This window comes from Ursus americanus, chromosome 29, assembly GCF_024610735.1.
Source record: "Ursus americanus isolate L20-20 chromosome 29, mUrsAme1.1.p, whole genome shotgun sequence".
NCBI classification, from domain to species: Eukaryota; Metazoa; Chordata; class Mammalia; order Carnivora; family Ursidae; genus Ursus; species Ursus americanus.
This window is the reverse complement of record NC_142155.1, coordinates 32,478,176-32,497,296: the sequence shown is the minus strand read 5'-3', so window position 1 is coordinate 32,497,296 and position 19,121 is coordinate 32,478,176. Positions and strand designations below refer to the sequence as shown.

The window sequence follows — 19,121 nt, the reverse complement described above, 5'->3', positions numbered from 1 at the left end:
AGGCAGTAAGCACACACCCAGTGGCGGAGTCCGAGAGCCTGGTTTATGACGTTCCTTTGGGGAGAGCTCCTGGTGCCCAGCACTGAGCGTGGCCCAAGGCGGTCATGAGACCACAGCTGCTGCTCAGGGACCCCCCCCCCCCCCGCCCCGTGCTGCTGCCAGGCAGGCCGAGGGCACCGAAGTCAGTCCCGCTGCCCGCCGCACCTGCTGCAGGAACTGGGCCGCCGTGGCGGGATGGGCCCGCGTGCGGGAGCCCTACTCCCGGTCAGTGATGCAGCATCAGAGGCTTTCTTGAGTAGGAGACGTTGTCTTTCAGGAGGGGTGACCCCACGGCCATGCGCACCTTGTTCCAGCGGTGGCCTTTGTTATAGATGGGCTTGACAGAGCGGGGGGACCAGCGGGTCAGGTACCTGTGGAGGGAGGGTAGGGAGGTGGCTTGAGGGCCGGGGCCTCGTGCTGCAGCTGGGACAGCAGGTCAAGTCTCCTTGGGCCAAAGCCTTTCACCAGTTTCCCTTCTGGAGAAGCAGGGGCTTTTCCTGGGAGCAACGGCTGAGTGTGCCGTAAACAGATGGGCTGGGCTCTTGCCGCAAGCGTGTGTGGCCAGGGTCAGGCAGCCCAGGGCCACGCGCTCCCTTGATCTTTATGAGTTGTCAATGTTTGTGTGTATACTTGCTGGGGGAGGAGGCGGAGGAAGAGGCTGCCCAGAAAGATCACTCCTCTCTGGCCTCAGTAACGGGGAGAGGAGAGGCTGATGTAAGGCCTGAAGAGATCCTTCCCTCTTCCCCACTTGGCTCACTCTGCCACCCCGGCCTTCCGGGAGCTCCCCTGGGCGGCCATCACTGGCACAGGATCCCTGCCCCTCACCCAACCCATAATAGGAGCCCAGGGTGAGGGCCCATGGTATAGACCTAGCCCAGGAAGGTTCCTGTAAGTAGGAGGTGGGGGGAAAGATGGCTGCCGCCCACAGTCCTTTGGCCTCCTTTGGGGATGGCCAGGGCCCTAACAGTTCCCGGAAAAGTGGCTCATGCCGGCTGGGACTGGGGTTTACTCCATCCAGATTGAAACCTGGATCCTGTCCAGAGAGGCCCACCCTTCGTACTGAAAGCTTAGCCATGGCAAAACCAGGCTCCTCCCCTGCCTCTACTCTAGGCTGGGGCTCAACCCAGCTGCCGCTAGAGACCCTCACATGACAAACTTTTTCATTTAAAAAATTAAATCACCTTGGTTGGGACTTTTTAGATAAAACTGGAAAAAAAAAAAAAAAAGATTGCTGATTTACACATTTCAGCTGAGCTCCCCTTCCCTGGACCTTGGTTTCCTGCTCTTAGCTCTGTGCAAAGGGAACAGTTCTGAGAGGAAGTAAAAAGCTGTGGGAAGTGCTAGCCTACACTCCAAGTACGAGGTGGGTGGGGGTGGTGTGTGTCTCTCCACGTGTATGGTCAATGCCAATGCCCCCCACAGTGAGGCCTCTGTGCAGTGGGTGGGGCCGATGGCTGGCTTTTCTATGGTCGGTGGTGCTGGGGCATCAGAGTAAAGGTGAAGGGAGGGGAACACCTGGCAGGTCCCCGAGCCTGCATCTCCCAGGTTTCAGAGAGGGTGGGGGAAGAAATGGGAGTGTGGGAACAGGCTCCCTAAAAGGAATGCTCACTGGGACCAAGGACCCCAGGAGAGCCTGAGGCTGACCAGCTTTTCCAGAGCTCCTGCCCTAAAGGTGCCCCCCTCCCCCGCCCTGGAGAAAACAGAGGGAAGCTGGGCTCCAGCTAGCCCTGGGCCTGATGCCTGTGCCACACGAACAGCCAGCTGGGGGGGGTGGGGGGGCTCTGAGCGGCCTCCAGTTAGCTCTCTGGGGAACACTCCAGCTCTAGGAAGAACCAAAGCTTCTTCGTACGTCTCTTGAAGGGGCAGGAGGAGGAAGAAGTGCGGCTCCCCAGGGCCCAGCAGAGCCTGGGCCAGTGCACGGCAGCTCAAGGACCTCTGGATGGAATCATCAAGTTCCTTGTTGCAAGAGAATCACACTCCTTCGTAGCCAGGACTCCCCCTCCCCCCTAGAGTGGCCTTTTGCAACCCAAGAGCCCCCACACATCATCAATCCTGTGTCACGTTAAAGGACACCGGATATAGGGGAGGGAGCCTGGCCTTGCTTCAAAGGCCTGAGGGCAGGATGGATCGTGTCCTTAGGCCTGCTGCTGTCTCTTTACAAGTCAGACGGGAGGGTGGGCTCAACTCCCAAATGGTCCAGAGCACAAGCGGGAAAGACAGGAAGAGGTTAATGTGTCCTGCTCCCCCAGGGCTGCTGGCGGATGGCCCAGCTAACCACGTGGGAGGTACAGGTGGAGATGGGCATGAGGCCAGGGTGCTGGCGAGGTGTCAGTGAAGACCCAGCTCTGGCCCTGCGCCCCAGTCCAGCCATCCGGAGCTGGAGCTGCCTGGCTGCCCCCCCCCTTGCCCGTTTTGTGGGGATCAGCCTTGGAGGTCTGCTGGGGATCGGCTTCACCCATCTTTGGTGCCCTACAGAGAGCAGTTACGGTAGCAGCCGGGGAGACTGAAGAGGGGAGGGGCCACTGACAGGGCGGACAAGAAGAAAAGACCAGAATCAATTTTATAGACCTGATCTACTCTCAAGTAGGGGCTATTACAGATCTGGGAAGACGTGAGTGTGGTTGTGTCCGAGACGGGGGAGGGCAGGGAGCTCCCGGCAGGATGGCTGTTGGAGTGTGAGACAGGAATCTGCTCCTACACCAGAGGGGGCCACCCTGCTTCGGCTGGAAGGCAGACTGACTGATTCCAGGGTCTGGGGGTGATTCTCTCCTCTACAAAAGCCCAGGACCTCCCAGCCCGCCCTGTGCAGCTGCTCAGGTTAACTGCACGACCCTAGGGAGCGCCATGGAGGCCGAGGTTCTGCCGCGCACGACGCGCACAGACGCGCACAGCTATATGCGGTGGCCCTACCCCAAAGAGCCCTCCCCTTTCTAAGGCCTCATTTTGCCCTTTAATAACCCCAGTGCTGGGAGACTGAAAAGTTTGTAGAAGCGCTCTGACATTCCCATAGCAACCCAGTATGATGTCATAAACAGGGGATTAGCACATTCTAATGCCCAACCGGCAGACCTTCTTACCCTCTCTGCCCTGTGCGGAGCGCCCAGCTGGGAAGGGAAGAGGAGAGAGGCTGAGGCCAGCAGGGGACGCTCACAGAAGCGTGCATCGGACCCACCGCAGCAGTGGTGGGGCCGAAGGGGGCGGCTGCTCACTCGGGGACGGATGAACAGGCAGCCGAGGGAGCACTCGAGCTCTGAGCTGGGGGACGAGCGCCAGTAAACGGCCTCCCAGCGGAGTCAGCGATGGCCGAGGGCCTGCAGAATGCTTGGGGTCGCGATACCCAGCTTTGCTTACCGGTTGAGTTGGGGTTTGCTCTTTGGAACATATCCTTCAGGAAGCCGAGGCCTGTGATTTGGGAAGAGACCTGAGTGGAGACAAGAGCACATGTGGGATGGCCTTGCGGCTCCCTCTGCAGCTCCAGGGGGCTAGAGGGAAAGCCCAAGGGAGTGGGAGGTTGGCAAGGGGGGGCAAGTACAGCGAAGACTCTGGATGTCCCTATCCCTTCCAGGAGGGGCTGGACCAGGGTCCTGGTTTCCCCCTCTTCGCCCCGAGAGGGCCTTCTACCTGCTCGGTGGGCCATCTTCACACACTCCTCAATCTTGCGGTGCTCCTCCTGGCACAGGCCTGTGACCCTTCGAGGCAGCAGGCCTCCGCAAGGCCGGATGAACTGACTGAGCAGCAGAACATCCTGGGGGCAACGGAAAACTGCAGTCAGCCTGCCAGTGGGTGTTTGGTCCGGGGCACAGGGCCTCGTGGCCCCCAGCGCCCCAAGGGGTTGGTGTCTCCCTCAGGAACCAACAGGACACCACACCCTCCACGCAGAGCTTTTGCACGCTGGCCGCCTTTACCCTACCAAATCCTAAATCCCAAGTTGGTTAAGATTTTCCAACCCCAAGGGCTCCCAGCATCTCCGTGGGAATCTCTGAGAGACCAGAGAACAGAAACTCTTCATGAAGTGTTCATCGTTCCAGCACGGGCAGCACCTCGCCTCGTAATGAAAGGGCTGTGACTCTCCTTGGGCGAGGTAGGGGTGAAACCACACAAGGGGGGAAACCAGGACCGCCTCCACCCCCACAGCCTACAGGCCACGGGCACGGGCCACGGGCCAGAGTACACCCAGACAGCCCTTCCACCTCTGCAGTCCCCTGCAAGCGCAGGCAGCATGCGAGCTGGGGGGGGAAGGGTCAGGGCGGCGAAGTTAAGAGCCACATCGTCTAAGCCCCCTGTGGCCAGATGTGAATGGATTCTTGGACTTCCTTTGGACCATCAGACTGCTTCGGATGAGTCAAGGACACAAGGATAAACTAGGGCCAAAATCAAGACAAGAGACCACTTTCCCCTCTTTCATTGGGTTACTGAGGGGGTTAAATAAAAGCCACTGCTTCCCTAAGGAGATGGGGCCCCGCCCACCAAGGGGCCGGCATGCCGTCTTCACAGGCCTGCCCCGCACACCGCTGCGCTCGCTGCCCTGGCAGGCGCCTCGCTGTACAACCGCGGATCTGTTTTAATCACTGGACAGCTCCTGAGGGACCCAGGCCCCCCAGTCCCACCCCTGTAATCTTTAGAATCTGGTGAAAAGAACTCGGATTGGATTATCCAGGACTAATAAACTGGGCCCGCAGCCCCGGGCCCCACCGTAGGCTGCCAAACAAGCTGACGGCTCCGTGCAGCTCGGGCTAACGGTGTCCTGAGCGGAAAGGGGTAAAAGGAAAACAGCTTTAGCCTTTACCTCGGCGGGGATTGGATTTCGTCTGCTGGATAAACAGAGCCAAGTCCACTTCCTGGAAACGGCTGGTAGGAGTGCCCCGTGGTGGTTAGGCAGGTGTGGACCTCACTTCCCCATCTTCGGCTGGGATTCTAAGTACGGCCACGACCCCACTAACTTCTGTACCACAAGAAGCTGTGAACACTGCCCAGTGGCCTGCAGGGTTCCTATCACTGCAGGCGTCCATGAGCAGAAGGGCGGCCGAGCAGAGCGAAAGGAGCACCCCCCTCCCCGCCGGGTGGCCCGGAGCCAAGGCTCCCAGCCCAGGAGATTAGTTGGGTCATTCTGTCCAGATCCCATGGGCATGTGGCCTCTCCCGCTCTCACCACCTGACCGGGATCTCTGCCCTTTGTCATCCCATCCACAGAGCGGTACAGGGACAACTTGCAGGTCAAATTGGCCCAGAGCCTGAATCACCGGAAACCTAAAAATAGGGTGCTTAATGTCACCAATAGAACCCTGAAGGACAAGTATGGATTTCTCTAGGGCTCGTCCTTCTCCCAAGCCCGCCCTGCTTCTAGAGAGGACGGAGAATAGTGTCAGGATAGTAGGCTCTGCCTGGGTTCTCCATCCCCGGAGTTTACATCCTGGCTCTGATACTAGCTGGGTGATCGGAGGCCAGCCAGTTCATCATGACCTTTTCCATGCCTCGAAGTTCCTCGTCTGGAAACCAAGGATAAAGAAAGTCCCTACTTACTAGGGATACTGTGAAAACCAAGTGAACGAAGGCCTGTAATGCACGCCACCGTGCCTGACACAGAGCCTGCACTGACTGGGGGTACCCACTCTGTTCACCACCATCACCTTTCCGTGGCGAGACCAGCTCTAGGGGAGCTGGAGCAAACAGGAGTCTCTGTAGCTACGGAGACAGTCATGTGTCCCCAGATCACAGCGAGGACTCTCAAATATACCCTCCCTGTAAAAGGAGCAAAGCCAAATCCAGATTCCGATTCTATCCCTTGGGAACACACCCTGCGAGACGGGGTTACAGGGTTGGTGGTCTGACGTGCGCGCAACCAGCCCACGATCTAAATTAGCGACTCTCAAGGCCGGCTACCCTGCACAATCACCTGGGCAGCTGTACACACTGGTGACGGCCAGGCTCCACCCAGACCAAGCGCAGTCAATGTCTGCGGGTGGCCCGAGTAGGACTTTCAAGCTCCCTCGGGCAGCCACGGTCTTGAGAGCCACCGGACGTCTTTGGTGGCTCCACGGGACGCAGCAGCGGCTGGGGGTGGGGGCCGGGGATGCCGCTGAAGGGAACCAGGGAGCACAGCCCCCGCCCTGCAGAGCCGGCGTCGGCCCAAAGCTCCGCTCACCTCATAGCTGTACTGGTGCTTCAAGTTCCACCGGCAGATGGGGCACTGGCCAGAGGGGTTGGGCGGGTTTGGGCTCTCCTTGGGAGTCCCCGTTAGCCGGCCTTCGATCTAGGAGGAAGAGAAAGAGAGCCAGTGAGGGACAGGGCACGTGGAGCCTCAGCTCCCTGAGCCACCCTCCAAAATGGTGAGATGCCGGGGAAAGTGATCTGTGGGGGCCCTGTGGGGGTAGCGAATAGGTCTCCCCACGTCCGCTGCGGTGCTGGTCCTGCAGCTACGGCATACCGGACCTCAGGGTGGCCAGACACGAGATTCGGTGGCACGCAAGCGTCGTGGCAATGAGACAATGCTGGGGGCAAGAAGGAGGGGTTCTGTCAGCTGAATTCTACCTTTCCTTCCTCAGAAACAAAACAAAACAGAATAAAACACCAGAACATTATGCTTCCCGCTCTGGGAAAAAGTAATACATGCACATGGTAAAAAGTTTCAGATGGTGCAGGGATACACAGTTGAAAGGAAGTCTCCCTCCCACCCCACATATCGTATCCTTCTTAGGAAACTGCCCTCTCCAGCTTCATCTGACAGAGGCGAGTCTATGCCAGCGGTTCTCGACCAGGCAGGATTTTGCCCCCCAGGGGACACCGGACCATGTCAGAGACATTTTTGATTGTCACAGCTGGGGGCTGGGGTGCTCCGGGCATCGAGCGGGGAAGCTGCTAACCACACTGCAAGGCCCAGGAGAGCCCCCACAACGAAGCCTCAGCCAGCCCCAAACGCCAGCAGCGCCGAGGCTGAGCGCACCCGCTCTCTGCCTTTACGAGCAGGCGTGCACTCCTGGGAAGATATATTCCCCTGCCCTCCTCCTCGCTTTTATCATTTTGGATGCCACCTTTCAAATCCTGCTGAGGCCACGTGTGCAATGACCTCCGCCATTGCTGCTATATCCTGTGACACAGCCTTGGAATTACTAAGTGTAATAAGCCAATGATCTGGGAGGCGGCTCTGATTACAAGAGGGGGAGTTTAGAAAGCCTTGCTGATTGAGGCCACGGATTATGAGAGGGAAGTTGGGACAGGTCTGAGGCTTTGGGAGGGAAGCAATACTGTCTCCTGGGGGAGAAACTGGCAAAAGGGAAAGGGGGCTGTGCAGGGCACTGCTACCCAACTTTCTGCCAAGGCCACAGCAGCCATGCCAGAAACAGAGAAGTACACTAGGGAAAATGTGGAGGTGCTCGCTGGGTCTTGGGAGGGGGTTACGGTGGGCCTGGCAGGGGGCAGGGTAACATTTACTGACTCCCCATTGTATGCCTGGCTCTGTGCTAGTAACGGTTCAATTAGGTATCACCTAATTTCACCCCCAAGACCTGGTGAAGGAGGCATCATGATCTTATGTTGCAGATGAAGAAAGCGAGGCCCCAGGAAGCGAGCAGTGCCCTGTTAGCTGTGGCGGTGGCTCTCCGCGGAGGCGCGGGTGGGCTTCCCTCAACGGGTCTCAAGGAGCCGCCGTGTCTCCACGTTCATTCCGCAAATAGCAGCCTGACGCCCCACATGAGAAACACTCCATACTCATAAGCCAGATGTATTTTTCTCCACCAGCATGGAGTTCCTAGGGTGAATGCTTGTTTTGGCTTTGAATAAGGGAACCAGAAGAGGTGCCCAAAGGGGACGGGGCCCCGTAAAAAGGACTGTTTTGAGGCTAAGCAATGAAAAGTCTGAGTAGTATTCAAGAGGGAACCCTAAGGGCTCGTCCTGGGGATAAGGCTGCTTTGGGGAGGACTGAGCTTGTCTGGCTGCCAGAAGGGTTAAATCCCTGGTTGACATGGAAGTTACGGAGGCTTCTGGGAGCTCTGTGGAGTGGTTGAGATTTCTTGGAAGCATGTGAAAACAACGTTGTCTTTTAGGGATTATAGGATAATCTAGGCCCCATGACTCCCCGAGAAAGGGAGGTGAGATGGGCCCGATGAGGGAAAGGGGGGAGTAGGTCGATGAAGAATCATCCTAGGTTTTTAACCAACAGACAAGCCATGGTGCTGGCTAGTGAGCCCAGGGCCCAGGGAGCGTTGCCTTTTAATGGCATCACTTAAAGAGTAGCCTGGTCATTCTGGGCAGGAAAGAAAGCTGAAATCCAGGCTCCCCGACACGGGTCAACTTACTTGGGCTCTCTACTCTCACCACTGCCTTGGTTTCCCCCTTGGAAAACTGATTTATCCCCACCAAGGACGTATCAGCAAAGACCTCTGAGACCTTATCATACCAAAGGCCACTTTAGGGGCGTGTGGGTGGTTCAGATGGTTGGGCATCTGCCTTCGGCTCGGGTCGTGATCTCCAGGTCCTGGAATCCAGCCCCACATCGGGCTCCCAGCTCAGTGGGGAGTCTGCTTCTCCCTCCCCCTCTGCGCCCACTCCCTGCTTATGCACGCTCTCTCAAGTGAATAAAAAAATCTTAAAAAAAAAGCCACTTTAATCAAACAACGGATGCCTCAGTCCAGGCACGATGACTGTTCCTGATTCAACCACATGACAGAGCACAGCTTGAAAAACGTCACACTGTGGGACTTATGGTGACAGAGGGAGCTGCTCCTGACTCCAGGTTGGGCCAGCCTCCCTGCCCGCTGCTCCCCCCAGGCAGCTCCAGGCGTTAAAGAGCTTGTAAGGGGCCAATTCGATGATACTTACTATAGTCGTCTTCCCTTCTTGGATCTCCACCACTACAGAGATAAAGGGGAAAAATCAGGTCAGCCATTTAATAAGGAACAGGGAGTTTCAAATAACAGCTCAAATTCTACACATGCAGAAAATCGGAGCCTTCGGTCTGCACTCTCCCACGGTCCCCACCTGGGAAAGAAAGCGTGCAGGGTTCATCTCCAAGTGCCAAGGCTCTGTGCCCTCGAGGCTGGGTGGGGGCAAGCCCAGATGCCCAAGTAATACCATCTCTCTGGGATTAAGGGTCTCCACACTGTTTTTGTCTTTCTAAGCCGAGATTCATCTTGGTTCTAAACCAAGGGAACTGGCAAGCTCCTGCCCTCCCGTGGCTAGCAATAATGACCTCAGAGTCGGGGTGGGCGGGGGCGGAAGCAGCTAAAAGACCTTCAGAAGTACCTATTGCGCGTGTTCTTTCATGACGAGATTCCGACAAACATGGCTTCTGACCCTGAAGAATGTGCAGTCTCTGATACAGGCTCCACGGCCCCAGGGCAGATAAGGAGCGAGACAAGCTCTAGGAGACACTTGTGGGAGTTAAATCCTCTGCCCTTCTCCCTGCGACCCCTGCAGGGTTGCACTGGGCTCCCTATACGGGAGCCGGCGGTGGCAGGGGTGGGGGTGAGGGGCCTGCAGGGGCTGCAACGGGCTGTTTTCGGGAGACTACTGCAACTGCAAATGGAGGGGGGGCGCCCTCAGCCGGTTTAGGTCGGAGGCGGTCACAGGAGAACTCGAGGGTGGGTTCGGGTAGGTCGCGCACATCCCTCAGGCTGTGTGTATTTCCTAGCTTACTGAACCAGGATGAAGAATGACAACTTCAAGAATATTCCAAGGAAGAACCAAGACAATGGCGCCACGTTTGGCAAATATACCCAAACAAAGCCCTTGGAGAGCCCCCTCGTTCTCCAGTTTCTTTAGAAAGCGGGGAGCCGCTGCCGTCAGCCTAGGAACCGGCGCGCAGCAGAGGCTCGGTCAATGCCAGCGAGCACCAAGGCCACGAAATCCTTGCCAGGCCCCCTTCTGACTCCTTGCCACCGCCGCAGAAAACGTGTGTCCGCACGGCTGGACTGCGAACTGGCCCCCTACGAACGAACACTCTACTGAAACAGCAGCCAGGCTCCCACAATTAGTTTTACTCAGCTTCAGCCCAGGCAAGATGCAGCGCAGCTTAGAAAGAGCCTAAGGTTTGGGGGGGGGGGGTGCTGGTGGCTCAGGTGCTGGAGCGCCGGACTCTTGGTTTTGGCTCAGGTCCTGATCTCGGGGTGGTGAGATCCAGCCCGCGCCTGGCTCTGAGCTCTCGGCGGGGGATCTGCTTGGGATTCTCGCTCTTCCTCTGCCCCTCCCATCCGCGCTCTCTCTCTTTCTCTAAAAATAAATAAATAAATAAATCTTTAAAAAAGACAGAGAGAGCCTGAGGTTCTTAGTGTTAAGAATCTAGTGAAAGTTACGGACCTCTTCCTGGAAACCCGCTGGTAAGCACGCATACAATCAGACATGCGTACCTAAATGGTAATGCTGGTTTTCTCTCGGTGGTGGCGGTACGTGATTTTTACTTTGTTCTTTATGCCTGCCTGGATTTTCTAAAGTTTTTAAAATAAACATGTACTGCTTTGGCAATAAAAAATAAACAGCAAAAAGAGAGAAAGAGAATGAACGTCTAAGAAAAAAGTGAGGCAATTCTAACCCAACCGGAGGCCATCAGCAGCATCTGTGATCACTGAGCTCTGTGACCAACACCTAATTGGACACAGACTGCCTGGAATTGTCCCCCATTTGTTTTCTGGGCAAGGCCATTCATAAAGCCTCATTACCGCCAACAACCAACCTGAGAGCCCCTCAGTGTTTCAACTCCAGATACACACAAAGGAGTCAGGATGGTCAGAAAGGCCCTGAGGTTTTCTCCAGAACACTGTAGTTAACTACTCAATTCAAAGACAAATGAGTTCTCTCCCTGTAAAAGAAAATGCGTCACCCCACACACGATCTACTTGTTCCAAACGGAACAGAGACCAGCCTAAACGGGATGTGGGCGAGACTCAGCCTGCTGCTCAGCAGGGAGGCCAGCACAGCTGCGGGGACCGTCACTGGAATGTGTCAACCTACAGACACACAGGGGAGCAGAAGCAGGGCAGAGCCCCAGCTCAGCAGAGCTTCCAGGCACCCCAGAAACTTTGCAAAAAAACCAACTTGGGAGAGGGATGCAAGGCAACCAAATCCAAGCGGCAACAGGTGAGGGGGAAGTTTCTAAGAATCCTGGGAGGAAACAAGGAGAGACACATTCCTGGTACCACTTGAGCCAGCAGAACGAGCGCCTGAAACACAAAGCCAATAAACATGTGGTTCCCCTCTCCTCTCCTCTCCCGCAGAGGCACTTGGGTCCTCACCCTGAGGTAAACAAATCTAACAAAACCCACATCACTCCCGGCAAAGAACCAAACCCTGAAGTCATCCCGTTGGCCCCTGGAGAAGAGATCAAAGCCTGTGGCTTGCTCCCCACACAGCAACCCTGAGCCAGTGAATCATCTTACTATATGCCAGTGGGTAAAACAATAGGCAGACGCTTACCTACTACAGACCATTTGTCAAACCAGGACGAATGACCTGAGAACTGCTGCAAGACTGAGAGTGATCAGGGCGGTGTCTCAGTGCAGGGGCAGGAGGCCTGGGTGAAGCCTCAAGAAGCCCCTAGATTTTAAGCCTCTGAAAACAAGAGATAGGAATCGAAACAGTATTGCTTTTCAGCGTGCATACAAACACAGGTCAAAACCAAACAAAACCTGAGATCCGGTTTGTCCCTGGCCTCCTTGCCATTCAAGATGGGGGTAACCATGAAAAACTGGACTGAGAGACTTAGGCACTAACAGACAACTTGTTCGGAAAAAGGTGGACTCACTTTGAGTTCTGAGATACGGCTACTTGGAAGTAAACTAAGGGAAGACCTGAAGCTGGAGTTTCTACACTGGTGTCAGGGACCAAATCTTCTAAGATAGGCACTTCTCTCACACACATCACATACTCCGTCCCACGTGAGACGATACATCTGCCGAGCAGCCCCAGAGAGCACAGCGCGGCTGCCCCTACCGCGGAGAGTGGCAGCAGACCAGGAAGACCGTCTTTGCCCTAGAGGAGAAAAGGGCACGAAACCAAGTATGGGAACTTCGCTACAATAAAAGTCTATGCCTCGTAAAGAGGTCCTTTGAGTACTTCAATAAATACTCGCTTAGGATGGAGTCCAAGATAACCGAATTGTAACAGTCTGGAGCAAACAGTGCTGGGGTGAGAGTGCAGTGAACGCAGAAAGACCTCAATGGCCACATAAACACAGACGCAGAGAACCGCAGGAGTATCAAGACCCAACTGTTCAGTGAAGGAGGAAGGGAGGACCCATGATGATGTGGAGGGCGCTGCCGCAGGAAGTGCCCAGAGACCAAGTTCTTCTTGGAAGGGATCCATGGAAACCAAGTCCCAAGCAGAGTATGACAGCATGGAGTCACTGATGGTAAAAGGCGGCACTCACAAGTCTTGGGGGAGGGCCAGGGAGAGGAGTGTGGGTTTGGGAAGTGTGGCTACACTTGTGGCCATTGACTACTTTTCTCAAACTCCTTCCCCACTCCCCTCTGTTCATCTTTAATTCTACTACTCAAGTTTTCGGATTCTCTAATCACCTACCCCGTCCTTTCCCCTGGACCTGGGAGGGAATGTCTCTCTGACTAGGCTTCACTGTGCTCTATCCATTAGCAGGTTCCTCTGGACTGTGTCCCTTGAAGGCTTTAAAGCACTCAACTCACACACTCCCCTCTCAAAGCTTTCAGCTACAGGGCTGCCCATCCTGCCGGGTGCATCCTTGTCTCCAACGCTAGGTCCTCCAGAAAGCCCTCAGCTAACGGGAAAAGATGAAGAAAATTCCCACTCATTTCAGCACGCTCTGCTCTAGTTTCTGATAGCGGATTCCTGTTCATTCAGAGTCACATGTGTTTTCGTTTTAAATACATTTCCTTCCCAAAAGTGATAAGGCAGGAATGAGATCTCACACAACCTTTCCCATAAGCACTCCACAGTCTTCAGCAAGTTAACTGATGAGAGCTTTCAGGTGGGAGAACCACAGGGCAGCCCCTCCACGGAGCACCACGGCAGTCCTAGTGGTGGGAGGGAGGAGTGCTGGCTCCACGTCCGATGCTACCACTTAGCAGCGGGGTGACCTGGGCAGCTACTCAACTCCTCTGGGCCAGATTTCCTCATGTGGAAAAAATGTCAGGAATATCCGCCTTTAAAGATTGTTGAGAGGAGGCGCCTGGGTGGCTCAGTCGTTAAGCATCTGCCTTCGGCTCAGGGCGTGATCCCAGAATCCTGGGATCGAGCCCCACATCAGGCTCCTCCGCTGGGAGCCTGTCTCTTCCTCTCCCACTCCCCCTGCCTGTGTTCCCTCTCTCGCTGGCTGTCTCTCTCTTTGTTAAATAAATAAATAAAATCTTAAAAAAGAAAAAAAAGATTGTTGAGAGGACGGAATAAATGTATGTGGAAAACCTAGCACAGTGCTTGCAGCAGGCACAGACTAAACCCCAATTTCCATTTTTGTCTTCCTTCACTTTTGTTCCTTCCACTATCCTTCTTGCCTTTGTGCGTCTTACCAAACTTTCGAGCAGGCTTTCGCAACAGCAGCACAAGCGACATTTCAGGCCAGGTGGTCCTTTGCTAGGGGGCCGTCCTGGGCACTGTGAGACGCTTAGCAGCATCCGTGGCCTCTACCCACCAGAGGCCAGGGACACCAGTTGTGACAACCAAACATGCTTCTAGACATTGCCAGATGTTCCCAGGGGACAAAACTGCCCTCAAATGAGAACCACTGCTTTAGCCTGAGAGTCTCTACAGGCAAGAGCATGGAATGCTGGGTGCTCATAAACTCTAAAATTAAATTATACTACTTGATACTCTGAAAAGTAGGATGCTTGAATATTTTCAGCAAAACACCCAGCTTTCTGCCCACAACTTTAAATTCTGTGTGTATGATATTGTTTGGTTGTCAGATGTACCAGGCGGGACCAGTCAAAATGAACTATATATGTAATATTTTATGCCTTACACGTAACAGGTAGTGTATCAAGACAAAGTTTTTTCATTTAAAGGCTCTGAAGACAGGTGGTTTTCAAGCAGAATAAAGAATACGGTTGTGCCTTCATGTAAGATCACATCGATTCAATTATTTAGCTTTCAGGTCTGACAGCAAGTAACAGAAGAGTTACCAACCCAGGTTATTTATGGAGAGAAGTTCAAAGACCCATCTGACTATAGAGTCTGTCATTTCACAAAATCTCCAACTGAAAAACTTCTAATCTCAAATACTCCTTTGTAAACAAACAAACAAAAAACTATTCGTCTTGCCCATCCTCTGGGAACATAGCAAAGAACTGTTTTCAACTCTGACTTGCACAATGGATATGTAAATTACAACTAATAGAGCCTGACACTTAGTAGATACCCTCAAAAATGTTACAGGTATCTGCTTAGTTTGTCTTACCGTGTCCTTTCTATCATCAGCATGATCTTTTTGGAATCTTTCTTTATTAATGGATTGGTTTATCTAATACTAACCAGGCAGTATCTGGATTTTGTTGTTCTTTCTAGCGTATGTTCCGTCTTCCCTTCATAGCTAAATTCTTCTAACATACACCTATTTCCATTTCTTCATGAAATATCCCTTTGATTTCCCCAAACTGGGACCCAGCCCTCACTTCTCCTGAATCTGGGATGGAGGCCAAGTCCAGCTGGTTGGGGCTGGGCCTACCAGGAGCCCTGTCTGCTACTGCTGTTTGAAAGCTACAATAGCTTTCTTTCTGAGACAAATCCAATGGATTCCTCAGTAGGTTCTTCTTTTTGAACTTCTCTGCTCCCTCTGACAACAATGATAACTCTTTTCCTCTCCGCACCTCTCAGCTTTAAAGGATCCGCTGGCCAGTACTATGCCAGACTCTTAAAAACAAACAAACCCACGTGAGTTCTTTTGCACATCACGCATCCATTCTGGCTTCCAGCAGTGCACAAAGAAAGGCTTCGCCCTGACAGACCTTTTCACTCTGCCAGATTCCATCCTTTTATAAGCCTGTTCAAGACACATTTCCAATTGGGTTTCTTTTTCTGGTAACCAAAGCTCCCTGTAGTTAATCATGGAAATACCTAAGTTGCATTTATTGGAGTGTATACATATCACCTCATTAGAACCTCACTTCTCAGGAAAAGAGCTATATTTTCTCTTTTTCCAGAATCCCTTGACAGTTTGAAGTACAGTACTTGGCCTTCAGTAAGCTCCCAGTTCAAGGCTTGACTCAGGCTACCTTTGCAGGCTTATGATTAATGAAAAGGAGAACCACTATCCCGCGCTCGTCTGTTTCAGCTGTCGGATGGCTTTTCCACCTTGGCTTCCATCTCTCTGGGAGACTAGCGGAGGGGGAAGAAAAAACCGCCATCAGAGCACAGCATTTTCAGATGAGAAACTGGAAAGGGAGGCCCTGGGGAGGACAGCCACATGTCCCTCCGTCAAGGTCCACGGATTTTTTTTTTTTTTTTAAAACAAAGGAGGCGGCAGCTGAGAGAATACGGAAAGCAAAACTAACACGCAGACCTCTACCGAAAACTTTTCTGAATCCCGGGACAGGTTTCTTCCTGCCCCTGCTAACTAAGCAGGGCTTTCTTTCCGTCCTTCCCTGCCCTCACCAGTGAGAACATTCGCGAGCGGTGAAGATAACAGCACCAAGGTCCGGAAAGTGCTTTCAAGCACCCCGGAGCTCCAGCATCTCCCGCGTTCCAGAACCGCGCGAAGGAAAGGGAGGGAGGGGAGCACGGGGGCTGGAGAAAGCAACTTCCACTGCCCTCTTCCTCAGCCTTGGGAGGTAGCCGGGATCCAGGACTCACCTTCCCTGAACCCGCGAGCTGGAAGCCGAGCCCAGCTGGTCGCGATCGGGCTAGCCAGGAGCCCTCGAAGCAGCCGTCCACAGGGGGACAGCAGCACATTGAGGGCCGCCATCTTGAAAGCCAGCGGTGACCTCTTGTGCACTTCCGCTTCCGGAAGGGCGCGCGCGCAGCCGCAGTGGTGAGCAGGGAGTGTGCCGCTGTGGGCTCTACCCGCCCCCCCGCCCCCCGCCCCATACTCTTGCACTTCCATTTCCCTAGTCTCTCCGGCGTAGGGTTAAGTATAGAGATTTCTGTGTTAAGCCGGTCTTCGTTCTGAAGGTCTAGGGCCCGTGTTCTAGTTCCCGTCTGCCAGTCCTCGAAGTGTCAGGTCGCTTTCGTTCCCTCACAGGCTTCCTTTCTTAAAATCACATACACCACCCATATTTACTTAAAAGCTTCTTCTTCAACTCAGATGTGGATTTTCTGCCTCTTGTGGCTAAGGCTAGACCTGTACAGTAGAGTTTGAAATTGTTAGGACTCTGGTTCTGGAACGTCAGGTATCAGGCAGACCCTGGATAGAGTTAATTCCTACCTTCTCCACCAATCTCCGTTTCTCTCCCTCCCCCCACTCCCAATACGCACTTGTCTTTCATTCTCCTATAGCTAACACTTCCTTTTGCCCCCAGGGCCTTTGCACAGCTATTTCCTCTACCTGCTCTTTGGCCATCTGCTAAACTCCTACTTAATTCTCAGAGGTCAGCTCAAAATTCACTTCCACATTAGAGTCCTCCGTAACCTCCCCGTTACTGGCTCTCAGCACCAGATAACTCTCCATTCTAGTACTTGGCATAATGGCGGTTTTACATCTATTTGTATAATATGTGTCTCTCCACCAGATTGTAAACTCCATGAAGGCAGAGATAAGTTTTTTTTGTTGACTTTTATCTCCAGCAGTTAACGCAATGCTGACACATAATAAGTGCAATATATAGTTGTTGAATGAATGAGTAGAATCTTACAGGGTTGTGAAGATAAGACCTAAGCGCTCAATAAACAAAAGCTGATTAATAAGGCAATTACTGAGATAGACCCTCGTGCTGGGTACTTTTCATAAGTTTGATGTACTTTCATAATGAGAAGCTTGTAGTACTATAAAGAAAACCCAACTGCCTGGTTTTCCCTCTTTTGGATTTGCGGGATATATAGGATGCCCCCCTAGAGCTACGTAAGAAACACACACAGCTCAGTTCTTCCACTTGGTGAATAGGATATTCTTTTCCACCCTCCATAATAAACCTAAAAGGGGATTTTTCTGGTTATCCTATGCTGACTCATAGATGGAAAAATCAGGCTCATTAAATGGCAGAGTATTAAATGTTTCCTGATAAAGGCGTGGGAAGGAGCCCATCTTCCAGTTGGGACTGTCACCCTTGTGGACTAGGGAGATGCAGAACAGCTGCTGTATGGGGAGCTTGAGTGATATCACCATAGACAAGGAGAACCGTAGAAATATGGTACTGGGTTACCATAAAACATCACATTCAGCAAAGGCAGATCCTGGAGAGAGAGATCAGTCTGGGTGAATGAGACAGACACATGAATTAGGAGTGGAGGAGAGGGGGTTTTGATGGGGTATTTTTCGAGATGTCCTGGTCAGGATCAGGAAAACCTTGGCTTTCCCTATAGCTTCCATTTTCCTTCTGTATGATGACCTTGAGCCCTTCCTGCTTGTACCATATCCAGTAGCAGCCAGGGCAGTAGGAGAGCCCCCCACCCAGAGCTTATTTTGGACACAGTGAGCTGAATGAAGTATTTGAGTGCCAACCCTCTCTTCATTATCTTATCCTGACTTACTATAATCAAATTGTATTTTAAGAAACAACTTGTATTTTATACAATGACAAATAATGTGATTATTGTAGAAAAAATCAAATAGTAAAGTAAAAAGAAAATATATATCATCCATAATCCAGAGATAAACATTATTTACATTTAGCAAAATGAAATAATACTGAAATAATACTTTGCTTTGCAGTATCTTATTTTTCTGAACCTATTTATTATTAGTCCTTATGTGAAAAAAATTGAGACCAGATTTTGCTCAGGAGACTAGCTTTAAATTTTTTTAAAAAAATAAAGAATAACCTGTATAAGAAAGTACACAAATTATCAGTGTACAGCTTGATGAATTTTCACAAAGGGAATACACTATCCACACCAGCTAGTAGAACATTAATAGCAGTTCAGAAGACCCCCTGGTGTCCCCTTCCAGACATTATCCTCTCTTCAAGGGTAATCATTATCCTAATTTTTGGCATCATAAATTACTTCTTCCTGCATTTGAACTTTGTATAAATAGACTCTTACGTAGCATGTACTCTTCTGTGTCTGCTTTCATCTACTCATCAACATGTTTGCGAGATTCACCCTTATGGCTATGTATACTTGTCATTATTCATTCCCATTGCGATATAATGTTCCACCGTGGTTATCCTTTCTTTTGTTAATTTATCCTTTCTTTTGTTAATTGGATTTGGATACTTTCCATTTGGGACTACTACAAATTGTGCTGTGATGAACATTCTTTTGTATGATTTTTGGTGAACACAAGAACAAACGTCCCTCAGGAACATATCTACCAGTGGAACTGTTGGATCATAGAGTATGTATGTTCTTAGATACTAGATAGTAGATGCTGCCAGACAGTTTATTCTGGTACCCGCTGTGTATAAGAGTGGCTCCACATACTTATCAATATTTGATATTTTTTGTACTTTTCATCTTGGCCATTCTGGGGAGTATGTCATTTCTTTTTTTTTTTTTTAAGATTTTATTTATTTATTTGAGAGAGAGAGACTGAGAGAGAGCATGAGAGCTGGGTGAGGGGGGCAGAGGGAGACGCAGACTCCCCACTGAGCAGGGAGCCCGACATGGGACTCGATCCTGGGACCCCGGGATCATGACCTGAGCTGAAGGCAGACGCTCAACTGACTGAGCCATCCAGGCACCCATGTCATAGGATTTCATTGTGTATTTAATTTACATGTCTCTGATGCCTAATGAAGATGAGTCATTTTTCATATGTTTATAAGCAATGTAGATATTTGCTTTTGTGAAATGTCTGTTCAAGTCTTTGGCCCATTTTATATTGGGTTGCCTGTATTCCTGTATTTTCTTTCTTTCTTTTTTTTTTTTCAATGAAGTGATTTTTTTTAAAGATTTTATTTATTTATTTGTCAGAGAGAGAGAGAGAGGGAGAGAGAAGGTAAAGCAGGAAGAGCAGCAGGCAGAGGGAGAAGCAGGTTCCTTGCTGAGCTAGGAGCCTGATGCAGAACTTGATCACGGAACCCTGAGATCATG

General features: G+C 52.0%; 1 protein-coding gene across 1 annotated transcript; it reads right to left on the bottom strand.

The window, feature by feature from the left end:
- Nucleotides 1-21: 21 nt before the first annotated feature.
- MRPS18A (mitochondrial ribosomal protein S18A) lies at nucleotides 22-15,936 on the bottom strand. Its single transcript, XM_045801356.2, has 6 exons — nucleotides 15,783-15,936; nucleotides 8,853-8,884; nucleotides 6,181-6,288; nucleotides 3,661-3,784; nucleotides 3,391-3,460; nucleotides 22-410 (listed from the first exon to the last, which is right to left on the bottom strand). The coding sequence occupies exons 1-6, from the start codon at nucleotides 15,892-15,894 to the stop codon at nucleotides 266-268; spliced, it is 591 nt and encodes a 196-aa protein (XP_045657312.1). The 5' UTR covers nucleotides 15,895-15,936; the 3' UTR covers nucleotides 22-265.
- Between the last annotated feature and the right edge of the window lie 3,185 nt (nucleotides 15,937-19,121).

Excerpts from the sequence above, each read along its gene's own strand:
- MRPS18A (XM_045801356.2), bottom strand. The coding sequence starts at position 15,894 with ATGGCGGCCCTCAATGTGCTGCTGTCCCCCTGTGGACGGCTGCTTCGA. Across the intron at positions 3,785-6,180 it reads AGCACCAGTACAGCTATGAG|GATGTTCTGCTGCTCAGTCA; the intron begins GTGAGCGGAGCT and ends CGTTGCCCCCAG. Across the intron at positions 3,461-3,660 it reads GAAGATGGCCCACCGAGCAG|GTCTCTTCCCAAATCACAGG; the intron begins GTAGAAGGCCCT and ends GTCTCCACTCAG.